General features: G+C 45.2%; 1 protein-coding gene across 4 annotated transcripts in view; it reads left to right on the top strand.

Moving 5' to 3' along the window:
* sdc3 (syndecan 3) overlaps positions 1-23,880 on the top strand; it is a 66,462-nt gene extending 42,582 nt beyond the window's left edge. Inside the window, exons 2-6 of one of the 4 annotated variants that reach the window (XR_013933993.1) lie at positions 11,339-11,432; positions 14,517-15,475; positions 17,458-17,674; positions 21,949-22,679; positions 22,717-23,880. Coding sequence is in view for 1 of the 4 variants with exons in the window: in XM_080441601.1 (XP_080297727.1) it covers positions 11,339-11,432; positions 14,517-15,475; positions 17,458-17,674; positions 21,949-22,115 (1,437 nt within the window). In the remaining 3 variants the exon portion in view is untranslated. Of the gene's footprint in view, positions 1-11,338; positions 11,433-14,516; positions 15,476-17,457; positions 17,675-21,948 lie in introns of all 4 variants that reach the window. The other 3 variants (XR_013933994.1, XR_013933995.1, XM_080441601.1) reach the window with 3 other exon arrangements.
* The last annotated feature ends 250 nt before the right edge of the window (positions 23,881-24,130 follow it).

Raw genomic sequence — 24,130 nt, 5'->3', positions numbered from 1 at the left:
TGTTTTTAACATCCAAAACCCGAGCGGCGGCACCGATCGACCGCATGTCTTATCCCATTAAGACCGGGAACGCATCTGTGTCAGTTTTAGATTTTTTTGGCTATTCAAAAATAGCAGATCTACAAGCTCATAGCCGCGCCATGAGCTTGTAGATCTGAAATTTTTTGAAAAATTGGGAAGATTTGTGCAAATCTTTGAATATATTTATATTTTTAAAGCGACCGTTTTAAACTCAAATCTTTGCTTCTGGGCGGTCCCTGGAACAACATATTTTGAGATGGGGGTATGCGGCCAAATACATACATACAACTTTGGGGGTCCTTGACATGAAAACGTTTGAGAATCTCTGATTATAGCAACATACGTGTTTTAAATAACTGTTAGGATTTAGAAGACATTTGTAGAATCCCCCAGAAGCAAAGATTTGAGTAAAAAATGTTTGCTTTAAAAAACAAATATACTGTATATTCAAAGATTTGCACTCGGTGCCACGCTATGAGCTTGTAAATCTGCTATTTTTTAATAGCCAAAGATGTGTTCCCGGTCTTTATGGGTTATAGCGTTCGCTGCTTCGCTCGGTGCCAAACTCCATCCAGGGCCTTTTCACTCTTTGTACCACTATACGACATACGGCTCCTGTACGGAGTCCGCTAGGTCGATCGTAGTCGTCTCGTCTGATTTCTTTTTAAGAACCTCCTTTAGAGCGAAATGGGAACAGAATGCAGGCGGCGGGCGGGCAGAGAATTGAAGGCAACATACAGATGATTTTGGCCTCGGGGTATGCAAGCAGGCAGGCAGCGGAGTGGAGACGCATGGCGTCTTCGCTGCGGTTAGTTAACTATGTGGCACACAGCTGTTTATAGTTCCCAAAAATGCAGGCCTGGCTCGACTTGACCTTCCCCCCCAAAAAAAATCACGTAAAAAAAACGGAAGAGACATAGGGCCTACACACACATGGCATTATGGGCATGTGAGTGTGTGTGTGTGTGTGTGTGTGTGTGTGTGTGTGTGTGTGTGTGTGTGTGTGTGTGTGTGTGTGTGTGTGTGCGTGTGTGTGTGTGTGTGTGTGCGCACTCACTCCCACGCGCACGCACACACACACACACACACAAACGACACAGCCAAAACCAGTGATTACCCTCATTGAGATAGGCACACACACAAACACACCCTGTAATTACATCTGGTGACGCACCGCTGCCCGGCGTGCCGTGAATTCACACTGAAGCCTTGAGTTATACTTATACAGTCGCGCACGGAGGCGGGGGGAGGGGGGGTCGCGTACCCCAAATAGCCGATCTACAAGCTCACCACGGGCCGCAGCCGTGACACGTTGTGAGCTTGTAGATCGGCTATTTTTCTTCTGTGAGCGCGACACCGGCGTGCGGCGAGGTTATAGATCCGGCTGGAGAATGCTCTTGTAAATTTCACATGGCGAGACGGGAGGAGAGAGACCATGTGTAGATAAACATACTGTATAGCATTGCTGCTGGGCAGATCAACCTCTTATCTCCATATTTTATGTTTTTTTTGTAAATTAATGCCCTACTTGATCACACTACAGCGTCACACAAAAGTAACAGATCCACAAAGTTCGTTGATCTGCTACTAGATCTGCTACTTTGGCATTTTTTTTTATTTGAATCCTGAAAAGTAACAGTTTTTGGACATATGAGGTTTCGACCTGACAGAGACGATATCACACACATACAAACACAAACACACACACACGCGCGCACACACACACACACACACACACACACACACGGACACACACACGGACACATGGACATGCACAAAATGTACAAAAGTCTTGAGCATATAGGCCTCTATACAGCAGCATCTAACCTACTTCCACGCTTTGACCAAAACTGAAAATAGAAAGAGAAACCGAGTTAGTGTCTGCAAATACAGTATAGTGTCTTGTGTGCTAGTTTGTGTGCTAGTTTGTGTGTGTGTGTGTGTGTGTGTGTGTGTGTGTGTGTGTGTGTGTGTGTGTGTGTGTGTGTGTGTGTGTGTGTGTGTGTGTGTGTGTGTGTGTGTGTGTGTGTGTGTGTGTGTGTGTGTGTGTGTTGGGGGAGGGGGGGGGGGGCATTAAATAGGGGCCCCTGGGGTGGGTTAGAACGAAGCCCCTGGGGGGGGGGGGGGGGGCACTTTGGGGATGGGATGTGCTTGTGTGTGTTTACACAAGTTTGTGTGTATTGGGGAGGGATAGGGGGTGGGGGGGGGGGGGGAGGAATTTGGGGAGCGGATTGAGAGATAAGAAACAGCAGGAAAAAGAGAGAGGGGAGATGCCGAGACATACCAGGCACAGAGAGAGAGAGAGACACAAAGAAAGACAGAGAGAGAGAGCAGTGGTGGAAAGTAACTAAGTACATTTACTCAAGTACTGCACTTAAGTACGATTTTGATGTAGTATTTCCATTTTTCGATTCGACTTTATACTTCTACTCCACTACATCTCAGATGCAAATATTTACTTTAAGCGCCACATCTTAAAACGTGCGCGGATAGGCCTTGCGTTAGATCGCATATTTTAATTGCTTTTTTTTTGCTTTTTTTTGTGAGATCGGACGTTCATAGTGACAGAACACTATGCAAAAAAAAACAAAAAACGAAGTCTCGCTAGACAAGATTGAAATCTCGAGATTTCAATCTCGTCTAGCGCGACTTCTGTTTTTGTTTTTTTTGACAGTGTTCTGTCACTATGAACGTCAGATCTAAAAAAAAAAAAAAAAAAGTTATGAAAATGTTCTACTGTACCATTCATCATAAGATATCATAACGTCATAGATAGGTAAGAAAAACTTAGTCCAAAATTCTCCTTTAACCACTTAAGCCCTATTTTATATTTTATCTAGCCGAAAGAGCTTGTACATGTGCTTTTTTTTAACAGATTTGACAACTTTTTACTTTGTGAATACAGGGCTTTTCTATTGTGTTTTTATGTTGTGGCATTGCTACTTTTATTCCTTTCACCACTGACAGAGAGAAAGAGACTGAGAGAGAGAGATAGAGAGATGTGGGGAGGGGTAGATAAATACAGTGGAAGCCCGTAGGAGTAGACTGTTTTGATGTTGATTTCTGGGTTGTTTATTTGGCGTTACATAACACCTCTGCTGCTTATGTTAGCTACAGCCCTTGTGTGCTTATGTAGCCCTCTGTGTGTGTGTGTGTGTGTGTGTGTGTGTGTGTGTGTGTGTGTGTGTGTGTGTGTGTGTGTGTGTGTGTGTGTGTGTGTATTCCAAGGATCAGTTTTACAATGAAGGCCGTTGCTATGGGCAACCTCTGCCTTTCATAGAAATTCCCATCTCCTAGCGAGAGGATAACACACATGTATGCGCGGCTGCGCGCACACGCAGAAACACACACACACACACACACACACACACACACACACACACACACACACACACACACACACACACACACACACACACACACATACACACACACACGCCACAGAGTTCCCCAGTATCATTGCAATGAGATGTCTTTTCAACACTTTTGTGGTTGGCCGTCTCAGAAAAGACTTGCACACTCATTCTCCTTCACATGCACATGTGCGAGTGTGTGCGCGCACACACACACACACGTTTGTATAACTATTTGTGAGGGCATCCAACATTTTAGGACAGCGTTGAAAACGGCTGAAAATAGCCGGAAAATAGCAGATCTACAAACTCACAATGCGTCGCAGCGCAGCGCATTGTGAGCTTGTAGATCGGCTATTTTCCGGTGTCTCTAAAAATCTTTTTTTTAACCATAAAACAACCATTTCTCTTGTGTGTGAGGACATTTGGTCCTTACAAGTATAGTAATGCAAACACATGCGCACCCACACACACTCATAAAGCCATATAGCTAAATCCCCAACATTCTCAGCCATCTACTTCAGGGAGCCCGTATATATCTTGAGCATGTCATCGTTTTAAAGAGCTTGAGGGGCTTTCATTTCAGGAGGTGAACATATATACGCCTTTTGAGCTCCACTTCATGCTGGGATGTGATTGACTGGAGCTTGGATGCGGTCGGCCCTCGAGATTCCATTATGCTTTTTATTGGCTTTTAAAGGCATCGGGTTTCCTCTGTCTGGAGCCAGAGAGAGGAGCTCGGCTATATAATATAGCGTCCGCAATTAGCATCACACAGGCTAGCTAACGGAACAGAGCCGGGCCCCCGTGCGGGCCCTCAGGACGGGATTAAGATGGGGAGTGAAGATAACCTTGTTTTGGTAACACTCTTTGCTTTGAACTTTTCCCCCCATATACGTATATATACCTGTCCTGGAGCAAAAAGGGGTTTTGTTTTTGTGCTGCGGCAAAGGCGTAGTAACATTCCACACGTCGTGTTTTTACGAACATGTGGTGTGTGTTTTGTGTTGTAAAATGGCTGTCAAGATTACTTAAAAAGTGTGTCACAATATTTATTGACCAAAACGCCCCAAATTTGATACACGATTCAACAGCTTTTATTTTATTTTGGCTCTCTAGTGATGATTTGGCTCCGTTCACTGATTGGCTCATTTAGGTGTTTGTTATAGCCTACTTCTTTTTGGGAAGAAGCGACTTTGGAGGAGAACTGTTCTCTCTCTAATACTTTGCCATATTTCCATAAAAGGAGTGTTTGTTGGACTTGAGTTATAATTAGAGTGTGGCTACGTGCGCGTGGCAGTAGAAACATAACCAGGACATGTTATTGTCCATCTTATTGTCATGATATTAAGCACAAACCGGAACCTTTTCTTTGTTTGTTCACTCAAGCCATTGAAGGACATGTCAAAGAAAGGGGTCTTCAGCGTTTTTCCAGGTCAAGGACCCCTTTTAGCTGAGAGAGTGATGAAGCTAGGGACCCCCCACTACAGTATATTCAATATAAAGCTTTTCATAGATTTCATAGATGGCTTCATAGACTTGTTTGACAGCACTATCATCAATGCTTTTTTTTTGGTTTGTTTACACATTACGCATTTCTAATAATATGTTGGATTCATGTTCATGTGTATTTTCAGACAGTTAACCACTTAAACCCTAAATACTTAGTAAACTATATTTGGTCTGTTCTTTCTTTCCCCCTCTACACCCCCTCTAAAACACATCAAATCGAACATTTATAACTCAGATCTTTGCTTCGGGGGGGTCCCTGGAACAATATATCTTGAGATGGGGGTCCGCGGCCAAACACATATCATTTTGGGGGTCCTTCACATAGAAAAGTTGGAGCACCACTGATATAGCAACATACTGTTACGATTTAGAAAACGTTTTTAGATATGTATTTGGCCGCGGACCCCTATCTCAAATGTTTTTGTTCCAGGGACCCCCCCCCCCCCCCCCCCCCGAAGCAAAGATTGGAGTTACAAACGTTCGATTAAAAAAATCTATATTCAAAGATAAAAAAAATAGCAGATCTACAAGCTCGTAACGTGGCACTATGAGCTTGTAGATCTGCTATGTTTTGAATAGCCCTAAAATGACACAGATGGTTTCCTGGATTGAATGAGTTAAAGATATGTGCTTGTATTGTGCATTATTAACGTATTGTACCTCAGCATAGCCATTCTTTGGGTTCACAATAAACCCATGCAATAAAAACAACAAAAAGACAGAGAGGAATGTCTTCTCGGACGCCAAATCTCTGATATCCGAGTCAGACAGTGCCAAGAAGAAGAAGATATCGCAAAAAATAATATTGCAAGCCCTGGGGGGAAAACAAATACAGTCAATACTCAAAACACCTGAGAAACCCGAGCCAAGAACCACAATAATACAGTGAAAGTATTCACTGTGTTGCAGACACAACAACAGAGACCAGACAATGGGACGATTTCGCTCGGATCATTTTGGAAAAGATGAAAACAAAAACGTTCTCGACATCTTGACACTGAGGGGTTTTCTTTTCATTTTTTTCTCACACTGTTGAATAAAATATATATGCAAAGTCCAAAGAAATGCGATTCACACCCCCGCGTATTAACACATCGGGTGCCAAACACGGTCTGAACCGTGTTTGCGCAGAGTAGCGGTCCGGTGCCGAACACGGTCCAGACCGTGAAATTTGTCTTTTTGTTTTTTTCGTTTTTCTCCACACGGGCGGGGCTAGAGCAGCTCTGGGAGTACCCATTGTGATCTTGAGAAGGATAGGCCAGATAGATCACCGGAAAAACAAAAACATGGCTCCCATCCACTTCCTGTCTATTTCCTTCTTTAAAACACCTATATCTCCGAATCTGTTTCCGGTGGGGAAAACCGGTCATGCGCGATGCGCGATCCCCCCCCATTGTAACTCGCGAGTGAAATGTTATCGTTCCAGGCTGTAGCCAGGGTCATCGCGCAACATGAATGGATGCTTTTTTTTACATGGATTTGCTCCTCGTGGAGTCTAGAGCTTTAAACAGCAAAGCGCAGTCAATGGGGAGAATGCTGGCACCCAACGTAAGTTGTTATGAAAAAATGCTGGCACCTGATGTGTTAATAACGGAAAGATAAGCATGAAAAGAAAGCCACTGATGCAAACCTAATTCATTAAGACATAATAATCGAGAACAGAGACAAATGTTTCGGCAGCAAAGGTCGCCGTCTTCTTCTTCGTGACTTAAATATCGTTGCTGTCAGCCAGAAAACAATCCAAATTCAAAAGTAGCAGATCTACAAGCTCGAGCTTGTGGATCTGCTGCTTTTGATGCTTTTGTGTGTGACGCTGTGGTATGATCACGTAGGGGCGTTAATTTACAAACAAACACAAAGTTAGAATACGGTATGGAGATATTCTAACTGGCTGTCACCAGTGGCGTAAAGTAACTAACTCAAGTACAATACTTAAGTACAATTTGGAGGTATTTTTTACTTTACTGGAGTATTTCAAATTTTCAGTCATTTTACTTCTACTCCACTACATCTCGGAGGCAAATATTGTACTTTTACTCCATTACCATTATTTGAAAGCTTTAGTTACTTTGTAGATTTAGATTATTATTACAAAAGATACATTACCCACTTCAGCCCTACATACATCTCGGCCATTTGAAAATAGCCGATCTACAAGCTCACAATGCGTCGCGATTGTGAGCTTGTAGATCTGCTATTTTAATACAATGTATACATTTGACCGAAATAAACTTATACTAACTAACTAAAAAAAAAAATTGGGAAATGGAACATTCTGCATAATGAGTACTTAATACTTTTGGTACTTTACCGTACATTTTGATACCAATACTTTTGTACTTTTACTGAAGTACATTTTGAATTCCGGACTATTTCTACATTGCCGTATTGATACTTTTACTTACGTAAGTAAAACATTTGAGTATTTTTTCCACCACTGCTGGTGTGTATTATAGATTGTGGGAGTTGCGCCCCGTAATGCTGGAGAAATCCCCTGGTAATGCTACAGCCGGTGTGTTTGTGTCTAAACAACACATCACAGGGACTGTGTGGGATTGAGGTGGACAGACAGATGAATGAGAAGGCAGAATGAACAGCCCTCTCTCTAAAGTGACCAGAGGTTCAACCCTGAACCTCACCCCTGACCCGCACACCGCCCAGCACAGCCGCAGAGGTCGCCGGGGTCAGGAGCTTGTCCTGTCAGGGCTCTCAGTAACATGAATGACCCACTGCGCTGTGCTGAACCCTATTCCCACTCGTCGTGAAAATGCCTAAGGATTTATTACAAGTCGTTCTCAAACATCTGTCACGTTAAGGACCCCCAAATTAAGATGTATTTGACCGTGGACCCCCCATCTTAAAATAATTTGTGGCAGCGACTCCCCGGCCCATACAAGATCTGTGTTTAAAATGTTTTACAAATATTCAATTTGTTAAAAAAAAATCTTCTAGATGTTTTTGAAACTAGCAGATCTACAAACAAGGTCACAACGCGCCGCGATGCGACTCTCAGGCAGCGATTAACAGCTTTTTTTTATTTCAAGGACCTGCAGTTTGATATGCATTTTAATAAGGGCATGTCATGGACCCCCATTTGATAAGATTATCGTCCCTGGGACCACAATCTACACTGTGGAATTTTCACCCTTAAAGGAGTAGTTCACCCAAAAATGACTTATTTTCTATCAATTGAACACCCCATGAAGCCTTGAATTCATGTATTTGTTTTAGTTTTTGTCGCATTCCTAAGCCAATAATTTGATTACCAGCGGAAAGACGCTAATGTATCCGGTAGGAGACACAAAGTAGACTCTTTGTGTCTCCTACTGGAAATACACACGGTCATCAAATTATTGGTTTAGGAATGCGACAAAAAATCCATTAATTCAAGGCTTCATGGGGTGTTCAATTGATAGAAAATAAGTCATTTTATGGGGTGAACTACTCCTTTAACTATTTTGTGTCCATTCGTACACTCTCCGAGTTACAGACACCGTATAAAGGGTCCATTTGGTTCCTCCTAAACCATCAATCTTTCAACTCGGGACCCTCCTCTGTGGAGGCCCTCAAGGACTCCTTGGGGTTGTAGGTTGATGAGAGTGAAAAAAACTATTATTAGAATAGTCATTCTGGGAGTTTTAAGACGACAGCTCAACCGAGAGACTGCAAGCTGTCATTCCTTACATTCTTCCACCTTTCAACTCAATCACCTCGTTGAGTCATGACCTGCAGACTCCTGCTTCAATTAGATCAGCTGAGCTGATTGACAGTGTCCTCTATACTTCCCTGTCTCACTCCAATGCTCTCTGGTTCAGGCAGTGGTGGAAAGTAACAAAGTACATTTACTCAAGTATTGTACGTACTGTACTGTATGTCTCCTGATAAGATGGTATTTCAGGCCAATTTGGAAAGAAACCAGTGTTTCACATTTTTCAGTGGACGGTGCATTCCACATGTTGGTGGCAGAGTAGTAGAATGAGAATTTTCCCATGTTTGTCCTAAATTTGGTGCTACCAGATCATGGTCGCTTCCTCTAGTGTTGTGGCTGGGTGTCACTCACTTTGGAGAAGTGGTTAGTCAGGTATGAGGGTTTTGAGGCTACTGTCTCTTAGACTATCTTAAATACCAATCCCATTGATATTTGCTTAACCCTGTCTTCTAACCTGAGCCATCCAAAATTAGCAAAGTGTGTTGGAATTAGGTGGGTCATGGACTTTAGACCGAGAAGTAGTTTGAATCCGGAGGCTCTTGCAATGTCTCACGTTCTCCCCTCTATATGTCCTTGGGTTCCTGTCTCTCTCTACACTCTCCTGAAAATCAAGCAAAAACAAAATGCCCCCCAAAAAAAGAAGAAGAAAGAAAACGGAATAGTCGTTCTTCTACATGCTTACTAGTATGTTCAATTAGAAAGAAAAGGAAGCGGTTTTGTTGCTTTGGTTATAGGACTCCCTCGGGGCTCACAATGCCCTTTGTTTAAGTACATCTGAGTGACACAATGCAGCAACACAATGCACAGTTTGCACACTCAAAAGAAAACCCCGGTGTAACACATTATTCAAAACAGTCACTGTGACATTTCGCTGAGTGCGCGCGAAAACGTGGCGATACGCCTCGTCTCTCTCTATTACTGCTTATCGTCGACTGTCTGTCGCTCTTAGGGAAGGAAGGGTCTGGATAAGCCGCACCGTACGCCTGGAATGCAAATGTAGCTCAGTTCAAGAGTTAGAGAAGGCGCTCGTAGGATTTTCCTAAAAAAATATAATAACGTATACACTCGTACAGAAATAATCCCTCTCAATCATCCCTTATGACCCACTTAGAAGAAATGTGTGTGTGTGGCAGACAGTGTGTCTGTATCTGTAGTTGTCTCACATCAGAGATCTCCGCCTGCGCGAGGAAGAATTATTGTTAGGATTATAGCTTATCTTGTTATTGTGTTCTTCACCTTGTGCCTGTTATGATTATGTTCTGACATCTTGCATATTCTAAGAGTCAAGGTGTCATGGCACAGGGCCACGGGGCCTGGTATATGTATTGTTTTGGGCACAGCTTGTTCCAAACGACACAAACAACAGTTTCTCTCTTGTCGTGAGTATAACTATATGGTCTGATCCCTTCTGTTCGTGGCAGGATTTACGTCGCCACATATTTGTATACTGACGACAACAGGGATCTCCATATATGGGCATAAAAGGGACATGGTACAGACAGATACAGAGATCTTCATATATAGGCATAAAAGGGACAAGGGACAGACAGACAGACAGAAACAGAGATCTCCATGAATTGTAAGAAACATCATATTAATATAAGCAATGATGTTTTCTAATAAAACTTGAAAATATATGGGCACAAAACGGGCCAGAGACAGACAGACGGGTACAACGGGTACTCTGACAACGAGTACAAGGGGTATTGCATGACTGGGTGGGGCATGCATTCCCAATTGGCATCGTTCCCGACTTGCATCGTTTTCCGAGTAGATTGGTGCCACCGGTCTAAAGTGTCTCCGACTCCTCTTGTCTCACCAATTACTGATTGATCCAGAATTCCTCAACATACTGTCTGTCTGGTGACATCTAAATTCAATATAGTTATGGCCTAGAACAGCATACACAATGCTTTGAAAACCAGACAGTCATCAGCATCCCAGTATGTAGTACCGCCCTAATCTCTTTGCAATGCAGTTATTTTTTAATAGTTTCTACACATTTTTTGGCCGCACAATGAATTTAGATGTCACCGCTGATCTCTGATGTCTGTAGGTGAGGAGGGGGTCAACTTTGAGTGTTGTGTTTACAAACTACTCATTAATACATTTTGTAGAAACACACTCAACTCGCACTCCTTCAGAAACCCAGCAGCAGCGCTCTCAGTAATGGACAACAAGCAGATCAATAAAGACACTCTGGGTAACTTAAGGAAAGTTATACCTCGTAACAAAGGGCATTCATTACTCGATACAAAGCGTGTCCTTCAGAGTCGACACACAGATCAGATGTAAGGCGGAAGTCAGCCGTCATATCATAGAGAGGCTTTGATGTTCCCCTCTGGCGAACGCTGGGTTACATCATGCTCATTACTGATGTATGGCTATGACACAAAGACAAACACAGACAGACAAATGCCTTTTCTGTTCAGTCCTAATGGTGGATTGAGTCAGTCTGCACGCACGCACGCACGCACACACACACACACACGGCAGGCTAACGTGTGTGTGTGTGTGTGTGTGTGTGTGTGTGTGTGAATGTGAATGCGGGGCGTGTCTGCCCTTGTCTGTGTCCGGGGCGTGCGAGTGTTTCTTTGCATGCGTGTGGTCATGGTGATGTCTGTTTTAATCACACAAAGTGGTCTCTCTTTCAAATGAAATGACACAAACGGTCCAGTCATGACAAATAACTGTAACCATCTCTCTCTCTCTCTCTGTGTCTCTGTGTGTCTCTCTCTCTCAGGGGCAGACGTGGTCTCCCTCCATAGATGACGAAGGGTCGACGAGGGACGAGTTCTACGATGACGAGGACCTCTTTTCGGGCTCTGGCTCCGGCTGTAAGTTTCTTAAAGCGTGTGTGTGTGTGTGTGTGTGTGTGTGTGTGTGTGCGTGTGCGTGTGCGTGTGCGTGCGCGTGCGCGTGTGCGCGTGCGTGTGCGTGCGCGCGTGTGTGTGTGTGTGTGTGTGCTGTATGTGCACTCACTGTCAAGGTTGATACAGTTTAAGAGATAATGACAGGTGATGAGGTTCAATCTGCTGAGACCCCCCCCGCACACACACACACATCTTCTCCTGTCTAGCTATGGTCACTTAGAATGCTGGTACTGTACACAGGCCACTCGCACACATACACACACATACGCACACACACAGAAACACAATCTGAATCACAGCATTTGCATTCACAGATACAGCCCTTAAGGTAGCTCTCCACTGCACTGACATCGGCGGGCGGTAAGGGTTGGAAAGCATCTGTTGCCGAAAAATCTGCTGTTGAATGGGCGGGCGGTGGGTACACTACTGTCACGTCGGGTAGCAAGTTGTACAGAAAGCCTACCAAGCTTTCGACCGTTGGTTAGCAGCGGGCTTGTTGTTGAAAAAGACATCAAACCAAAGGCTATTTTTAGCACCATAGTAGCCGTCTGTGGGTGTCGGCTCTCAGGTGCATTCAGAAACATCTGAATGCATTTTTTTCACACCTTCCAACCGACTGATCTTCCGACTTCATTCGACTGCCAGTCTGTAGGTAGCTCTGTTTGTTGGAGAGCTACCTTTAGAAACATGGGTCTTTCTTCTGACCCAAATTCATTAAAAACAGCCCCAACCAAACACAGACGCACACATACAGACAAGCCATAGATCCCCAGAGATTAAGTGATCTGATTTACAGTAATCTCATTATACCCACAGGTCAGTTGATCACATGCATTGCACATGCAACGACAGACCGCGTGCGTGCGCCGTACGCACGTGTGTGTGCGCGTGCGCACTTGTTTTAGTCTGTCTGTCTGTCTGGTCTGCTGAATACATGCTCGCCTGGGAAGTACCCTACCTTAAACAAGAATCACATTTGTCTAATTCAGCCTGATAGTCTGATCGGGGTTTTCGTTGCAGTCAGGCAGGATTAAAGCTCTCAGTTGTCTCGACTGATTTCGACTGAGTCGTTTGGATTCCATAGCGGCCAAGCATGACTTCTATGGAAGCGTGTAGCGTAGCGAAAATACCCGATCTACAAGCTCATAACGTGTCGCAGCGCAACACGTTGTGAGTTTGTAGATCTGCTATTTTCAGTTATTAATTATTTTAATGTTAAAGAGTATTTGAAGTGGTCAAAACTAGCGATAGAATAGATTAAAGAGCGTTTATTGTTAAGTGTTATAAAAAAGGTTAAAAGCCTAACCCTACCCTACCTTAACCCATTTAGACCGGGAACGCATCTGTGTCATTTTTTGATTTCTTTGGCTATTAAAAAATATCAGATATACAAGCTCATAGCGCGGCACCGAGTGCCACGCTATGAGCTTGTAGATCTGCTATATTTTTTTAATGTTTTTTTCACAGTTTAAAAAAATATATATTAAAAAAGAAAATGTTGCGATTTAGAAGGCATTTGTATGGAATCGGCCTCAGGTCTTAATGGGTTAAACAGGAAGCACATTTGTCTAATTCAGCCTGATAGTTTGATGGGGTTTTTATGTTGCAGGCTGCCAGGCAGGCAGGCAGGCAGGCAGCTCGAGCAGGACCCTTTCCTTATTAAAGCGTGACTCATTGAGGGCTAGCCCCTGGGTCCTAGGGCAGCACTGCGCTAGTGGCGGAGCCGCTCTAGCAGCAGCAGCAGCCAGCCCTCCCCTAATAAATTACTATTCAGAGCAGGCGAGCCCCCAACCCAACCCCCACCCACCCCCCCGCTGATGAGACGGCAGCACCGGCAAATTGCTTTATCTCACACTGTGATACTGAGCCCGTTGGAATCCGAAAAGGGTCTTATATATAGATAGACAGATTGTCACGGGGTTCCGTGCCACTGCTTCCCCTGAACCTGGCATTTTCTTCTTTTTTTCCCTCTATGATGTGTTTTTGAAACAGAAGCGCTATTGTTTTCCCAAGCAGCCATTTTTAGATATCCTCCTCCTCTGTTAGCTCCTCTCTACCGCCAGCCGGCCCACGTTCCTCCTTATGTCTCTGTGTCCCTGTGAAGTTCAATTCATCTCCGTTCTCAGGCTGCTGGGAGAGAAAAACTATAAAACTAACAAACAATCGCTATTTATTATCCAGTGGTGGAAGAAGTACTCAGATAGTCTACTTAAGTAAAAGGCCTGTGTTCAAAAATGTTACTTGAGTAAAAGTACAAAAGTATTGGCATCAAAATATACTCAAAAAGTACCAAAATTAAAAGTACTCAAATGTTTGAAAATAGCAGATTTACAAGCTCAAATAGTCTATGTATAAAATAGGGCTAAAGTGGTTAATGTATGTTTTATAATAATATAATTTATATATATTATTGATATCTGCAAAGTAACAAGCAACTTAAGTGTTCAAATAATTGTAGTGGAGTAAAAGTACAATATTTGTCTTTGAGATGTAGTGGAGTAGAAGTACAAGTACTGGAAATTGGAGATACTCTAGTTAAGTAAAAAATACCTTCTTTTTGGGCGGTGTAGCCGCCCCTATAAGTGGGGTTGGGACACCTCATTAGCTGTACAGTGATTGGCTCATTAGTACACCCCTAGCTGTACTGTGATTGGCTGACTCTATTGGCTGACTCTATTCAGCACTGTGATTGGCTAGCAAGACACATGATGACAATAATAACCTATAAATAGGATTATGCACTTAAAAAAATCCATATTTTTTTTGAAGTGAGCTTCCATCACTATGATGACCACTGTGATGACCACACCGCCCACTTCACACTGGGTGTGATTTTTTTTTAACCTAAGTACAGTACTTGAGTAAATGTACTTAGTTACTTTACACCACTGCTATTATCTCACTCTCTCTCTCTCACTTCTTTCCCCTTTCTCTCTTCATGTCCCTCCTTCCCTCTTTCTCCGTGTCTCTCCCTGTCTCTCTCTCTCTCTCTCTCCCTCCCTGTCTCTTTCCCTCCCTCTCTGTCTCTCTTTCCGTCTGTCCCTCCAGTTCCGGAGATCACCATGAGGCCGACGTCGGTGGGCGTGTCCTTCACCACGGAAGAGCCCCTCCCGCTCTCCACCACCCAGGCCACCAGCCCCGCCCCCTCCGCCCCGCCCGCGGCGGAGCCCAGCCCCAACCCGGACCCGGACCCGGACCCCACGCCCACGCCCACGGACGTGGCAGCCGCCGCCGCCGCCGCCATCACCACCGCGCCCACCCCGACGCCCGCCGAGGCCGACGGAGAGAGCGGCGCCGGCTGGGAGCGAGTGAGGGAGATGGAGATGGAGAGGGAGCGAGAGAAAGAGCTGGAGAAGGAACGGGAGACGGAGCTGGAGAGGGAGCGGGAGAGGGAGCGGGAGAGGGAGCAGGAGAGAGAGAGGGAGCGCGAGAGGGAGAGGGAGCGCGTCCGGGAGCTGGAGCGCGAGCGGGAGAGGGAGCGCGAGCGCGAGCGCGAGAGGGAGAGGGAACGGGAGAGAGAGAGGGAGCGCGAGAGAGAGAGGGAGCTGGAGCGGATCAGGGCTGCGGCCGCGGCCGCGGCGGCCGCCAGGACCACGGCCGCGGCGCCCTCCTCCGCCGCCCCCACCAGCACGGCCTCCAGCGTGGCGGACAGCGCGGCGCCGTCCAGCGGCCTGGACGACCTGGGCACCACGGAGGAAGACGAGGACGTGTACCTGCCCCCCGAGTCGCCCACCACCACCTCCTCCTCCTCCTACCGCGGCGTTGACGATGACGACGCCGCCACCACCGAGGAAGACACCACGGCCGTCACGGCAGAGACCACCACCGCCGAGCCCGCCGCCGGCGGCAGCACGCAGGCGCCCACGGTCACACCCGCCGCCGCCACCACGACGCTCCGGAGCAGGGGGGTCCCCTTCAGGCCCAGGGTTCCCGCGACGACGGCCACTCAGGCGTCGCCGCCGGGTGCGGAGAGGAGCACCCGTGCACCGCTGCCTAGCAGCACACAGGTGGGTTTCATTATTTGGCCCATTCTCTCCGTTGGTTTCGCTCCGTCCATATGTTCATGGTTTATACTCTTTGACTGGTATCTTTTGTCTGTAAACGGGGCCCCGGATTTTAACCCATTGAGACCTGAAGACGGTTCTACATGTCTCCTAAATCCCAACAGTTTTCTGAAAAACGTATGTTTCTATATCAGTGGTGCTCAATCTTTTTCATGTCAAGGACCCCCAAAATTATATGTATTTGGCCGCGGACCCCCATCAAAATATTTTGTTCCAGGGACCCCCCAGAAGCAACGATTTGAGTTAAAAATATTCGCTTAAAAATATATATATATTCAAAGATTTGCACACATTTTCACGATTTTTCAAAAATAGCAGATCTACAAGCTCGTAGCGCGGCACTCGGTGCCGCGCTATGAGCTTGTATATCTGCTATTTTTGAATAGCCCAAAGTGTAAAATAATGCTTTTTTGCTTCAAATCTAAAAATGACACAGTTCCAGGTCTTAATGGGTTAAGTATGATGCATCTTGGGTTCACTTGGCTTTTCCCACATTGTAATTACGCTGCCGCTATTTTGCGAAGCATACATTCAGTGTATTGGATGGTTCCAAAGCTCCTCTCAACAGTGGCTTCATTGTTTCGAAAGCTCTCGGGCGAAGTGAAGCGCTAGCGCCACGGAAAAGTTTTCCGTTCGCGTTGGTTTGGAGCGTTGTCAGCGCGGATTGAGCGCCTCCATGGAAGAAACACATTGACAAATGTAGCTTTTCCTCATCATCATTATTCTTCTTCTCCCTCCTGGCTCCCAAACTGTGGAACGAACTCCCCATTGCAGTTAAAACTGCAGACTCGCTCCCAATCTTCAGCCGTAATCTGAAGAATCACCTCTTCAGACTCCACCTCAGCCCGTAGCACTTGCCGTAGCACTTTGCTCTAGCCTTGACGACCTTGCAGTCTTATGCAAAGGTTAGAATTTAATTTAGGGCGTAGCGGTCCAGGCACCTAGGCTTCAAATTAGCCTGCTAGTGCGTCGCAGGTTCGAGTCCCGATCCCGATGGCCGTTGCTGCATGTCACTCCCCATCTCTCCCCATTTCCTGTCAGACTACTATCCTATCAATAAAGGCATAAAAGTCATAAAAACAAAGTTTTAAAAAAAAGGCATTTATAGCATGTTATGTTGTCTACATAACATGTTATAAATGACTCTCTTTTTTCGCCAGTTTTATCTGTTGACCTGGCATCCTATAGTTTCAATGTAAAGATTATTTATTTTTGGATACTATACAGTTTAGACCAGGGCTACTCAACTTAAGATGGCTCAGGGGCCACTCAGCAAAATACCAAAAGTCCAAGGGGCCGCCAGCTAAAAATGACGGTCCTATTTTGGATTTTGTAACACACACTACACATTGTTATTGTTATAAGAAAATGTACTTTTTGACATCATATTGAAAGTGTACCTGTTTACTTTGTGTGTATGTCCAGTGGCATCAGTTCAGCAAAAGCTAAGGTATGGCAAGGTTAGGGTTGCCAACTCCCAGAGTTTGAATTAACGGACACCTATCCTGGGCGCGCGGCGTAGCCGTGCGGCCGGAAAAAATTGGGGGTCAAACCCCCCCAAAAAATAGAAAACTATGCATTATACCTGTAACAATTAACGCACCTGTATATATGTCTGTCTTGTTTGTTTTTGAAAAAAAAATTAGCAACACATATATTTGAACGGAAATGTATATTTTTATCCTGTGCTTAAAAAAACCATGAGGGGCCGCCAAGACGCTGCGTTGGGGCCGCGGGTTGAGTAGCGCTGGTTTAGACTGATGATAGGTTCTTGGTTTACCTATGATCCTAGATGACTATTTCTATGCATTTGATGTATTACCCTGTGTTTTACCTTGATAACTGTAAATCGTTCTAGATTAAGAGTGTCTACTAAAAATAAATTTTTCTCTCTCTCTCTCTCTCTCTCTCTTCCACCGTCTCAGGCGCGGCCGGAGGAGGGTAACAACGAGCTGGGCGTCGCAGGCCCCAGCGGGGACTTTGAGATCCGGGAGGAAGACCGCCGCAACGACCTGGGCCGGGGGAGGGGCGTGGGGGACGTGGGGGCGGAGCCCGACCTGATCGGCAACACGGTGAACACGGGGAGCTCGGCCGCCCAGCTGCCCCAGAAGAACATCCTGGAGAGGAAGGAGGTGTTGATAGGTAAAAGCTGCTCTACATCTGTCTATCAATCAAGTCAAAAAAGCACATTCGGGGATGCTATTGCTATTGCCAAGGATGATGTTTGCTCATTTGCATGGCTTTTGTCTTGTTTGGGTAACATTGTTTGTGGATCTCTGTCAGTCAGTCATTCAGTCTGCCTACCTACCTGTTTTTATCACTTGAGATGACATTTCTGTTTGACACTGACCTGGTCTGTCTGTCTGTCTGTCTGTCTGTCTGTCTGTCTGTCTGTCTGTCTGTCTGTCTGTCTGTCTGTCTGTCTGTCTGTCTGTCTGTCTGTCTGTCTGTCTGTCTGTCTGTCTGTCTGTCTGTCTGTCTTGTCTGGCTCTCTCTCTCTGTGTCTGTAATCCTGCCTGTCTGCCTGGCTAATCAAAATCCCCCCACTAGGTATTAGGTTGAATAATTACATTTCCTATTTGCCTCCTTTGGTGCCTCCTCTCTCCCCACTCCCCCCTCCTTCTGGGAAATGATAGAATAAACTGGCATCACCTTGTGTTCCTGACTGTAGCCCAGATATATCACTATAAGTGAATCTGCTACTTAGAACTCATTTGACCCGTTGAGAGCGGGCAATCCTGCTCTTCTCGGGTTCTCCTACAACCCCCTCCTTTCAATTGTCTCTAGTGGTCTCCCTTTCACTCTCTTTCTCTCTCTCTCTCTCTCTCGCTCGCTCTCTCTCTCTTGGCTTGTTGCTTTGCCTCCATTTAAATCCAATTTTCCTTCCAAGTGCCCCTTTTTGCTTCAATCCCAGAGAGCTTATTTTAGAAAATGTAGGGAGTTGGGCCATTGGTCCATTCTGATTGGCTCTCTGTCTCTCCCCTCAGCTATTCTGATTGGTGGTCTGCTGGTGGTGGCCTTTCGCGATTTCCTGGTCATCGGTAAAGAGGCAGACTTTAGAGTATAGACGCAGTGGTGGAAAATAACTAAGTACATTTACTCAAGTACTGCAATTAAGAATTTTTTTTTTACACTACATCTTTCGATATTTGACTCTTGAGTTGTAATAGAGTAGAAGACTCCACTACAACTCAGAGTCAAATATTGTACTTTTTATTTCACTACAATTATTTGTTAGCTTTAGTTGCTAGTTACTTTGCAGATTTAGATTGTTTTCGGCTGTTTGAAAATAGCCTTCTTAAATCTGCATCGCGGCGCATTGTGAGCTTGTACTGTAAATCGGCTATTTTCTAAAAGGTTTGACAAATTCTGACACATTTGAGTACGTTTTCTTTGGTTCTGTAAGTACATATTGATTCCAGTACTTTTGCACTTTGTGTTCGAGGAAAGAAATGTTAATACATGACTGTGTATTCACATTTAGAGTAGAGTATTTCTAGACTGTGGTATTGCTATACTTTTACTTAAAGGTAGGGTAAGTGGTATTTCTTTGTTACAATAAGTGTTAAATAGCTCTGTATTCTCATAGTACTCATTGCTATAGAGTTTGTGTTTGTTCAGTAACAGGAGTCCTCATGTCTCTCCAGCTCTTTGGTAAACATAGAACACATTTTCAATCAGGCAAGAGAACTCTGGGCACATGGATAAACAAGTGAAATTGGAAGTGATGACACAAAGAAATGAGTGGACAAAATTGGAACTGAAACACTTAACATTGAAGCTGATAAATGGGTGCTTTCTCCTGATTGGCTGAAAATTTGCCACCCACCTGAAAATGTAAAGAGCTCTGAAAAGAGCTGGAGAGACTGGGAGACCCCTGTTACTGGACAAACACTATAGCAATGATTAATATCAGAATAGAGTGCTTTAACCTTTTAACAAAAAACTCACCCTACCTTTAAGTAAAACATCTGAGTACTTATTCCACCACTGTAGTAGACGGTCTCTGTATGTATTTGGTGATTTGGTGATGTGGTGACATACAACAGAACATGGACTTTTCACAGTGCATAGCTGCCATTAAAATAGTTTGGGAAAAGTTGTTTACTTTGAAATACCTGCGAGTACAAACACTTTATTCTCCAGGTCTGGCTTTGATACCAATTTAGTTTAACAAGGTTACACACATACCACATACAGTGGCATTCATTTATCCTGTTTTTTAGTTTTTTATGTCTAGGGCTGTTGCACGCAACACTGTCTGTCTGCCGAGAGCAGCGGAAAGAAATGCAGCTGTTCTGTGTTGCTTAAGCCAACCCCATAGGGCTAAAGTATGTCGCACTGCGGGGTTACACAATAAACAAAAAAAGACTAGTTGGAAACAACACAACTTATGTTGCCACATTCTGGCTCTGTCAGCTTGCCGCTTATCGGCTGACGCTGAATTCACCACCAGCAGTTGTGTTTCAATGCCATGCTTCTGAGAAAAGTGGCGTGTTTCAATGCAACGTTAGTCTCATGAGCCAGACTGTTGTTGTCTCCCACAATTTTCAAATTCTTCCGTCATACCTGGAGCAACGGAAGCTCTGAAAATGATCAGAGGATAAAAGCGGAATGTAACGCGTCCTTCCCCGCTTCCGTTTCGTCGTTACAGTCGCGCAAATTTGTCCTAACATAAATGTAAATAATCGAAGTATATATAGCTTGCTGCTTATCAGAAATAGCTAAAATAAAACGTAAAGATATTTTTAAATATATGGAAATGACGAACAGATGACAGCTTCCGTTCTTGACTTTCGGGAGGTGCAGTTCCAGACTCTATATAGCATTCGGAGATTGTGGAATAGTTGTCTGGCTACCCGAGACTAACGGCCAATCTACACCAGAGAATTTCCGCACACACGCACACACGCGCATAGTCCTATTTTAAAGTCTGCGTATGAGCCTGGTGTAGCCGGTATCATTGATAGCAACTGGAACTAAACAAACGCGCTGTACACGCCACGCATACGCTCGCTTTGAAAAGTCTGGTGTAGATCAGCCGTAATGCAACATTGTCTAGGGCAGGAGGCAGAGCCATCCAAAAAGCGAAACGGCCAATGTTGAGAAAAGTTCAACTTTGCCGCTGAATCAGACTTGGGGGCGCCGATGACCCAAGTGGTTAAGGCGCATATAGGCTTTTGATGCCTGACAGCATGTCCCGGCCGGGTTCGATTCCCAAGCCCGGTGGTAGATTTGCTGCATATGTCACTCCCCGACTCTCTCCCCTGTTTCCTGTCTCTCTCCACTGAAATATAAAGGCGAAAAGCACCCCCCCAAAAAAATCTAAACGTTGCCACTGAAGCTGTGTGACGAGACAGAGCGACAGCCAACCATTAGTGTACCGTGCTCTGAAATGGGTGCGTGGACAAGGCGTACCGACTCCACACCGCTTGAGATTGACAGGAAAACGGCCTGTTGTATAAGAGTAGTACCACATATACAGTACATGACAAAGATTTAAACTGGCAGCTGTGGATGTGAAATTAATAAAGATTGAGCAAAACTGCATGGCCTATTTCTTACCTAAAAAAATGTGCAGGTCATTTTACAAACAAGCCACCAGAGAGACGAGCATCAAGTGTCTTGTACTACTCCCTAAGCCGTGAGCTCTCTCCTGCCAGGCAGAGATATCGTTGTTGTCGCGGCAGAAACCTCCTATCTCCATGTTTAAATTTTTTGTATTTTTTTCCGCAAACTAACGGCCTGCTTGATCGTACTACGGCGTCACGCAAAAGCCTCAAAGGTAGCAGATCCACAAGCTCGAATCGCGGCGCGAAGCGACGCGTTTCGAGCTTGTAGATCTGCTACTTTTGATGCTTTTGAATCCTGAAAAGTAACAGTTTTGGGACATATGAGGTTTCCACCCGACAGAGACGATATTCTGCCTTGAGCCGCTCAGAGCAGGGGGGGAGCTCCCTCGCTGCTGGACCACGACTCGCTTATTTATGAGGCTGTCACTCACACACCTCAGACACACCCATTTTGCGATAAAGCGGAGCGATATAAATCACTGACCCACTGCTGCTGCTGCTGGTATAAATCCAGCGTTAACCGTGTAACAATGCCTTGGTGGGCTGCTTTGCTAAGCTTTTATCCCGCCTGTGTGTGTGTGTGTGTGTTTTGAGGCAGCGGCCGGGCGCTTGCTTGCTTGTAGTGTTTTAAACACGTGGCTTTTTTAATGCGACAGGACACAACAGTGGCATTGTGGTGCTCTGCTCGTCGTTTCTGTGTTGTACGTTCCTCCCAAACTGTTTGTAGAATGTAAGGCTACGGCGTTCCCTGGGCCGACGCAAAATGTGGAAATGCCTTTTGTGTGATCTAATCTCCAATCTCTCTCTCTCTCTCTCTGTCTCTCTCTCTCTCTGTTTACTCAGCGGTGATTGTGGGAGGAGTGGTGGGGGCGCTGTTCGCCGCCTTCCTGGTGATGCTGCTGGTGTACCGCATGAAGAAGAAGGACGAAGGCAGCTACACGCTGGAGGAACCCAAACAGGCCACCGTCACCTACCAGAAACCAGACAAGCAGGAAGAGTTCTACGCATAACACACACATAAACACATCGAAAAAACACACACACACACTCACCCAGGGAGGACCCCCCCCCCCCCCCGCCTGCCCTGCACGGAGGGGGGACAGAAAGGGAGAGAGGAGGAAGAGGAGAGACAGATACTCACAAGATTTACCCAGTCCGACCGACCGACCGACCGACCGCCCCCCTTCTTGCCCCTGATCGACCGACCGACCTTTTGCCCCTGTCCTCTTCTTCCTCTCCGCCATCCTCATCCTCTCCTCTTTCCCGAAAACAATTGATCATCGTGATGAGAGCTCCTCTCTCCGTGGACCTGGAACTTTATTTTCAACTAATGCGTAAAAAAAGGACAAAAAAACAACAAAACGATATATTCTGAAGAAGAAGAAAAAAATAACCAGACACACGAGAAATGTTTTTAAAAGTTAAATGTTGTTATTAATATTCTACCGATTCTCTTGTTCTGATGTAATATGATATGATTATTTTGTACAAAAAGAAACTCTCAAGAAAAAAACACAAGCTCTTATCCTGTGTCCCAGCACAACAGTTCCAACGACAAAGAAAAGAGGGGAGGGGTGGAGAGAGAGAGAGAGAGAGATGAGAGAGGGAGAGAGAGAGAGAGAGAGAGAGAGAGAGAGAGAAGGGGTGGATGGAGAGATGGACACAAAGGAAGAAAAAAGAAAGAGAGTGAGTGAGTGAGTGAGATGGCTAGACTCTGCCCCTCACCCCAAGCGTCTGATTGGCCGCACAGAGATCAGGGTCAAAGGTGAGCGGAAAGGTCTCTTTTGTGTGCCTTCCATCCCTCTCTGGTGCTCAAACAAACATGCAGCCCCCCCCCACACACACACACACACACACACACACACACACTCATGCACAGTTGCACACACAAACTACGTTCACGCATGCATACACACATAAATATAACACACGCATACACACGTTCGTCTCCCCCTTCTTCGTTTGGTGGATTTGACCTCTCTCTCTGTGCTTGGCCAACCAGAAAACGGCGCTCCCCCCCACCCTTCACCCCCCCGACCCCCCCCCCCCCCTCGGGTGTGTTCTCACAGCGTCAAGGGAACGCTCTGATAACCGTGGCAACCGCGGGACGCTGCTGGTGCCAACACGGAGCTAGCAAGGCCCTGCGCTGCCTTGCTCAAGGCCCTGCGCTGCCTTGCTCAAGGCCCTAGGTGCCTTGCTCACGGCCCTAGGTGCCTTGCTCAAGGCCCTAGGTGCCTTGCTCAAGGCCCTAGCTAAGCTGCCTTGCTCCTCTGAAAGCTGTACAAAGATTAGTAAACAGATAGTAATAATAATCAATAATATATCATATCAATGTTTTTTTTTCTTTTGTTTTATTCTCTCTTGGGCTGGATGATGAACAACAACAACAATAATAATAATAATAATGACAATAATAATAATAATGATTATAACGATTATAATTCAATGGGAGGACATGTATTTAGCAGTTTAAAAAACAGAAGACAAGACAAAAGATTCTATGTAAATAATACGAGCATATCCGTTTTTCTGTCATCGTCACGCTAACCCTGACGTCTGCATGGTCATCGAAACGTTTTTATCTGTCACGATGATGTCACACGTGACACCTTAGATGAGCTGTGCTCTCGCCAGACTACGCATTCACACACACACACACACACACACACACACACACACACACACACACACACACACACACACACACACACACACACACACACACACACACACACACACACACACACACACACACACACACACACACACACACAATATGCATACAAAGTGCATTTAACCACTTTCACCCTGCAGTCCCTATTTTGGGCAGGTCATTATATCTAGGCAAACATTTCCAATAAATACATTTAAAAAAAAGGTCCGTAAATTAATGTCAACAAATTTGAAAATGCTCACGATCTTCCAAAAATTGCAAAATATTGGCGATCTACGACGAAGTACGTATATAGGGCTTAAGTGGTTAAAGATGACACAGACTAAATACACTGTAAATCATATTAAATCA

Source organism: Gymnoscopelus braueri, assembly GCF_963280865.1.
Source record: "Gymnoscopelus braueri genome assembly, chromosome: 11".
NCBI lineage: Eukaryota > Metazoa > Chordata > Actinopteri > Myctophiformes > Myctophidae > Gymnoscopelus > Gymnoscopelus braueri.
The sequence above is the reverse complement of the archived record's forward strand: the minus strand, read 5'-3'. Positions and strand labels throughout refer to the sequence as shown.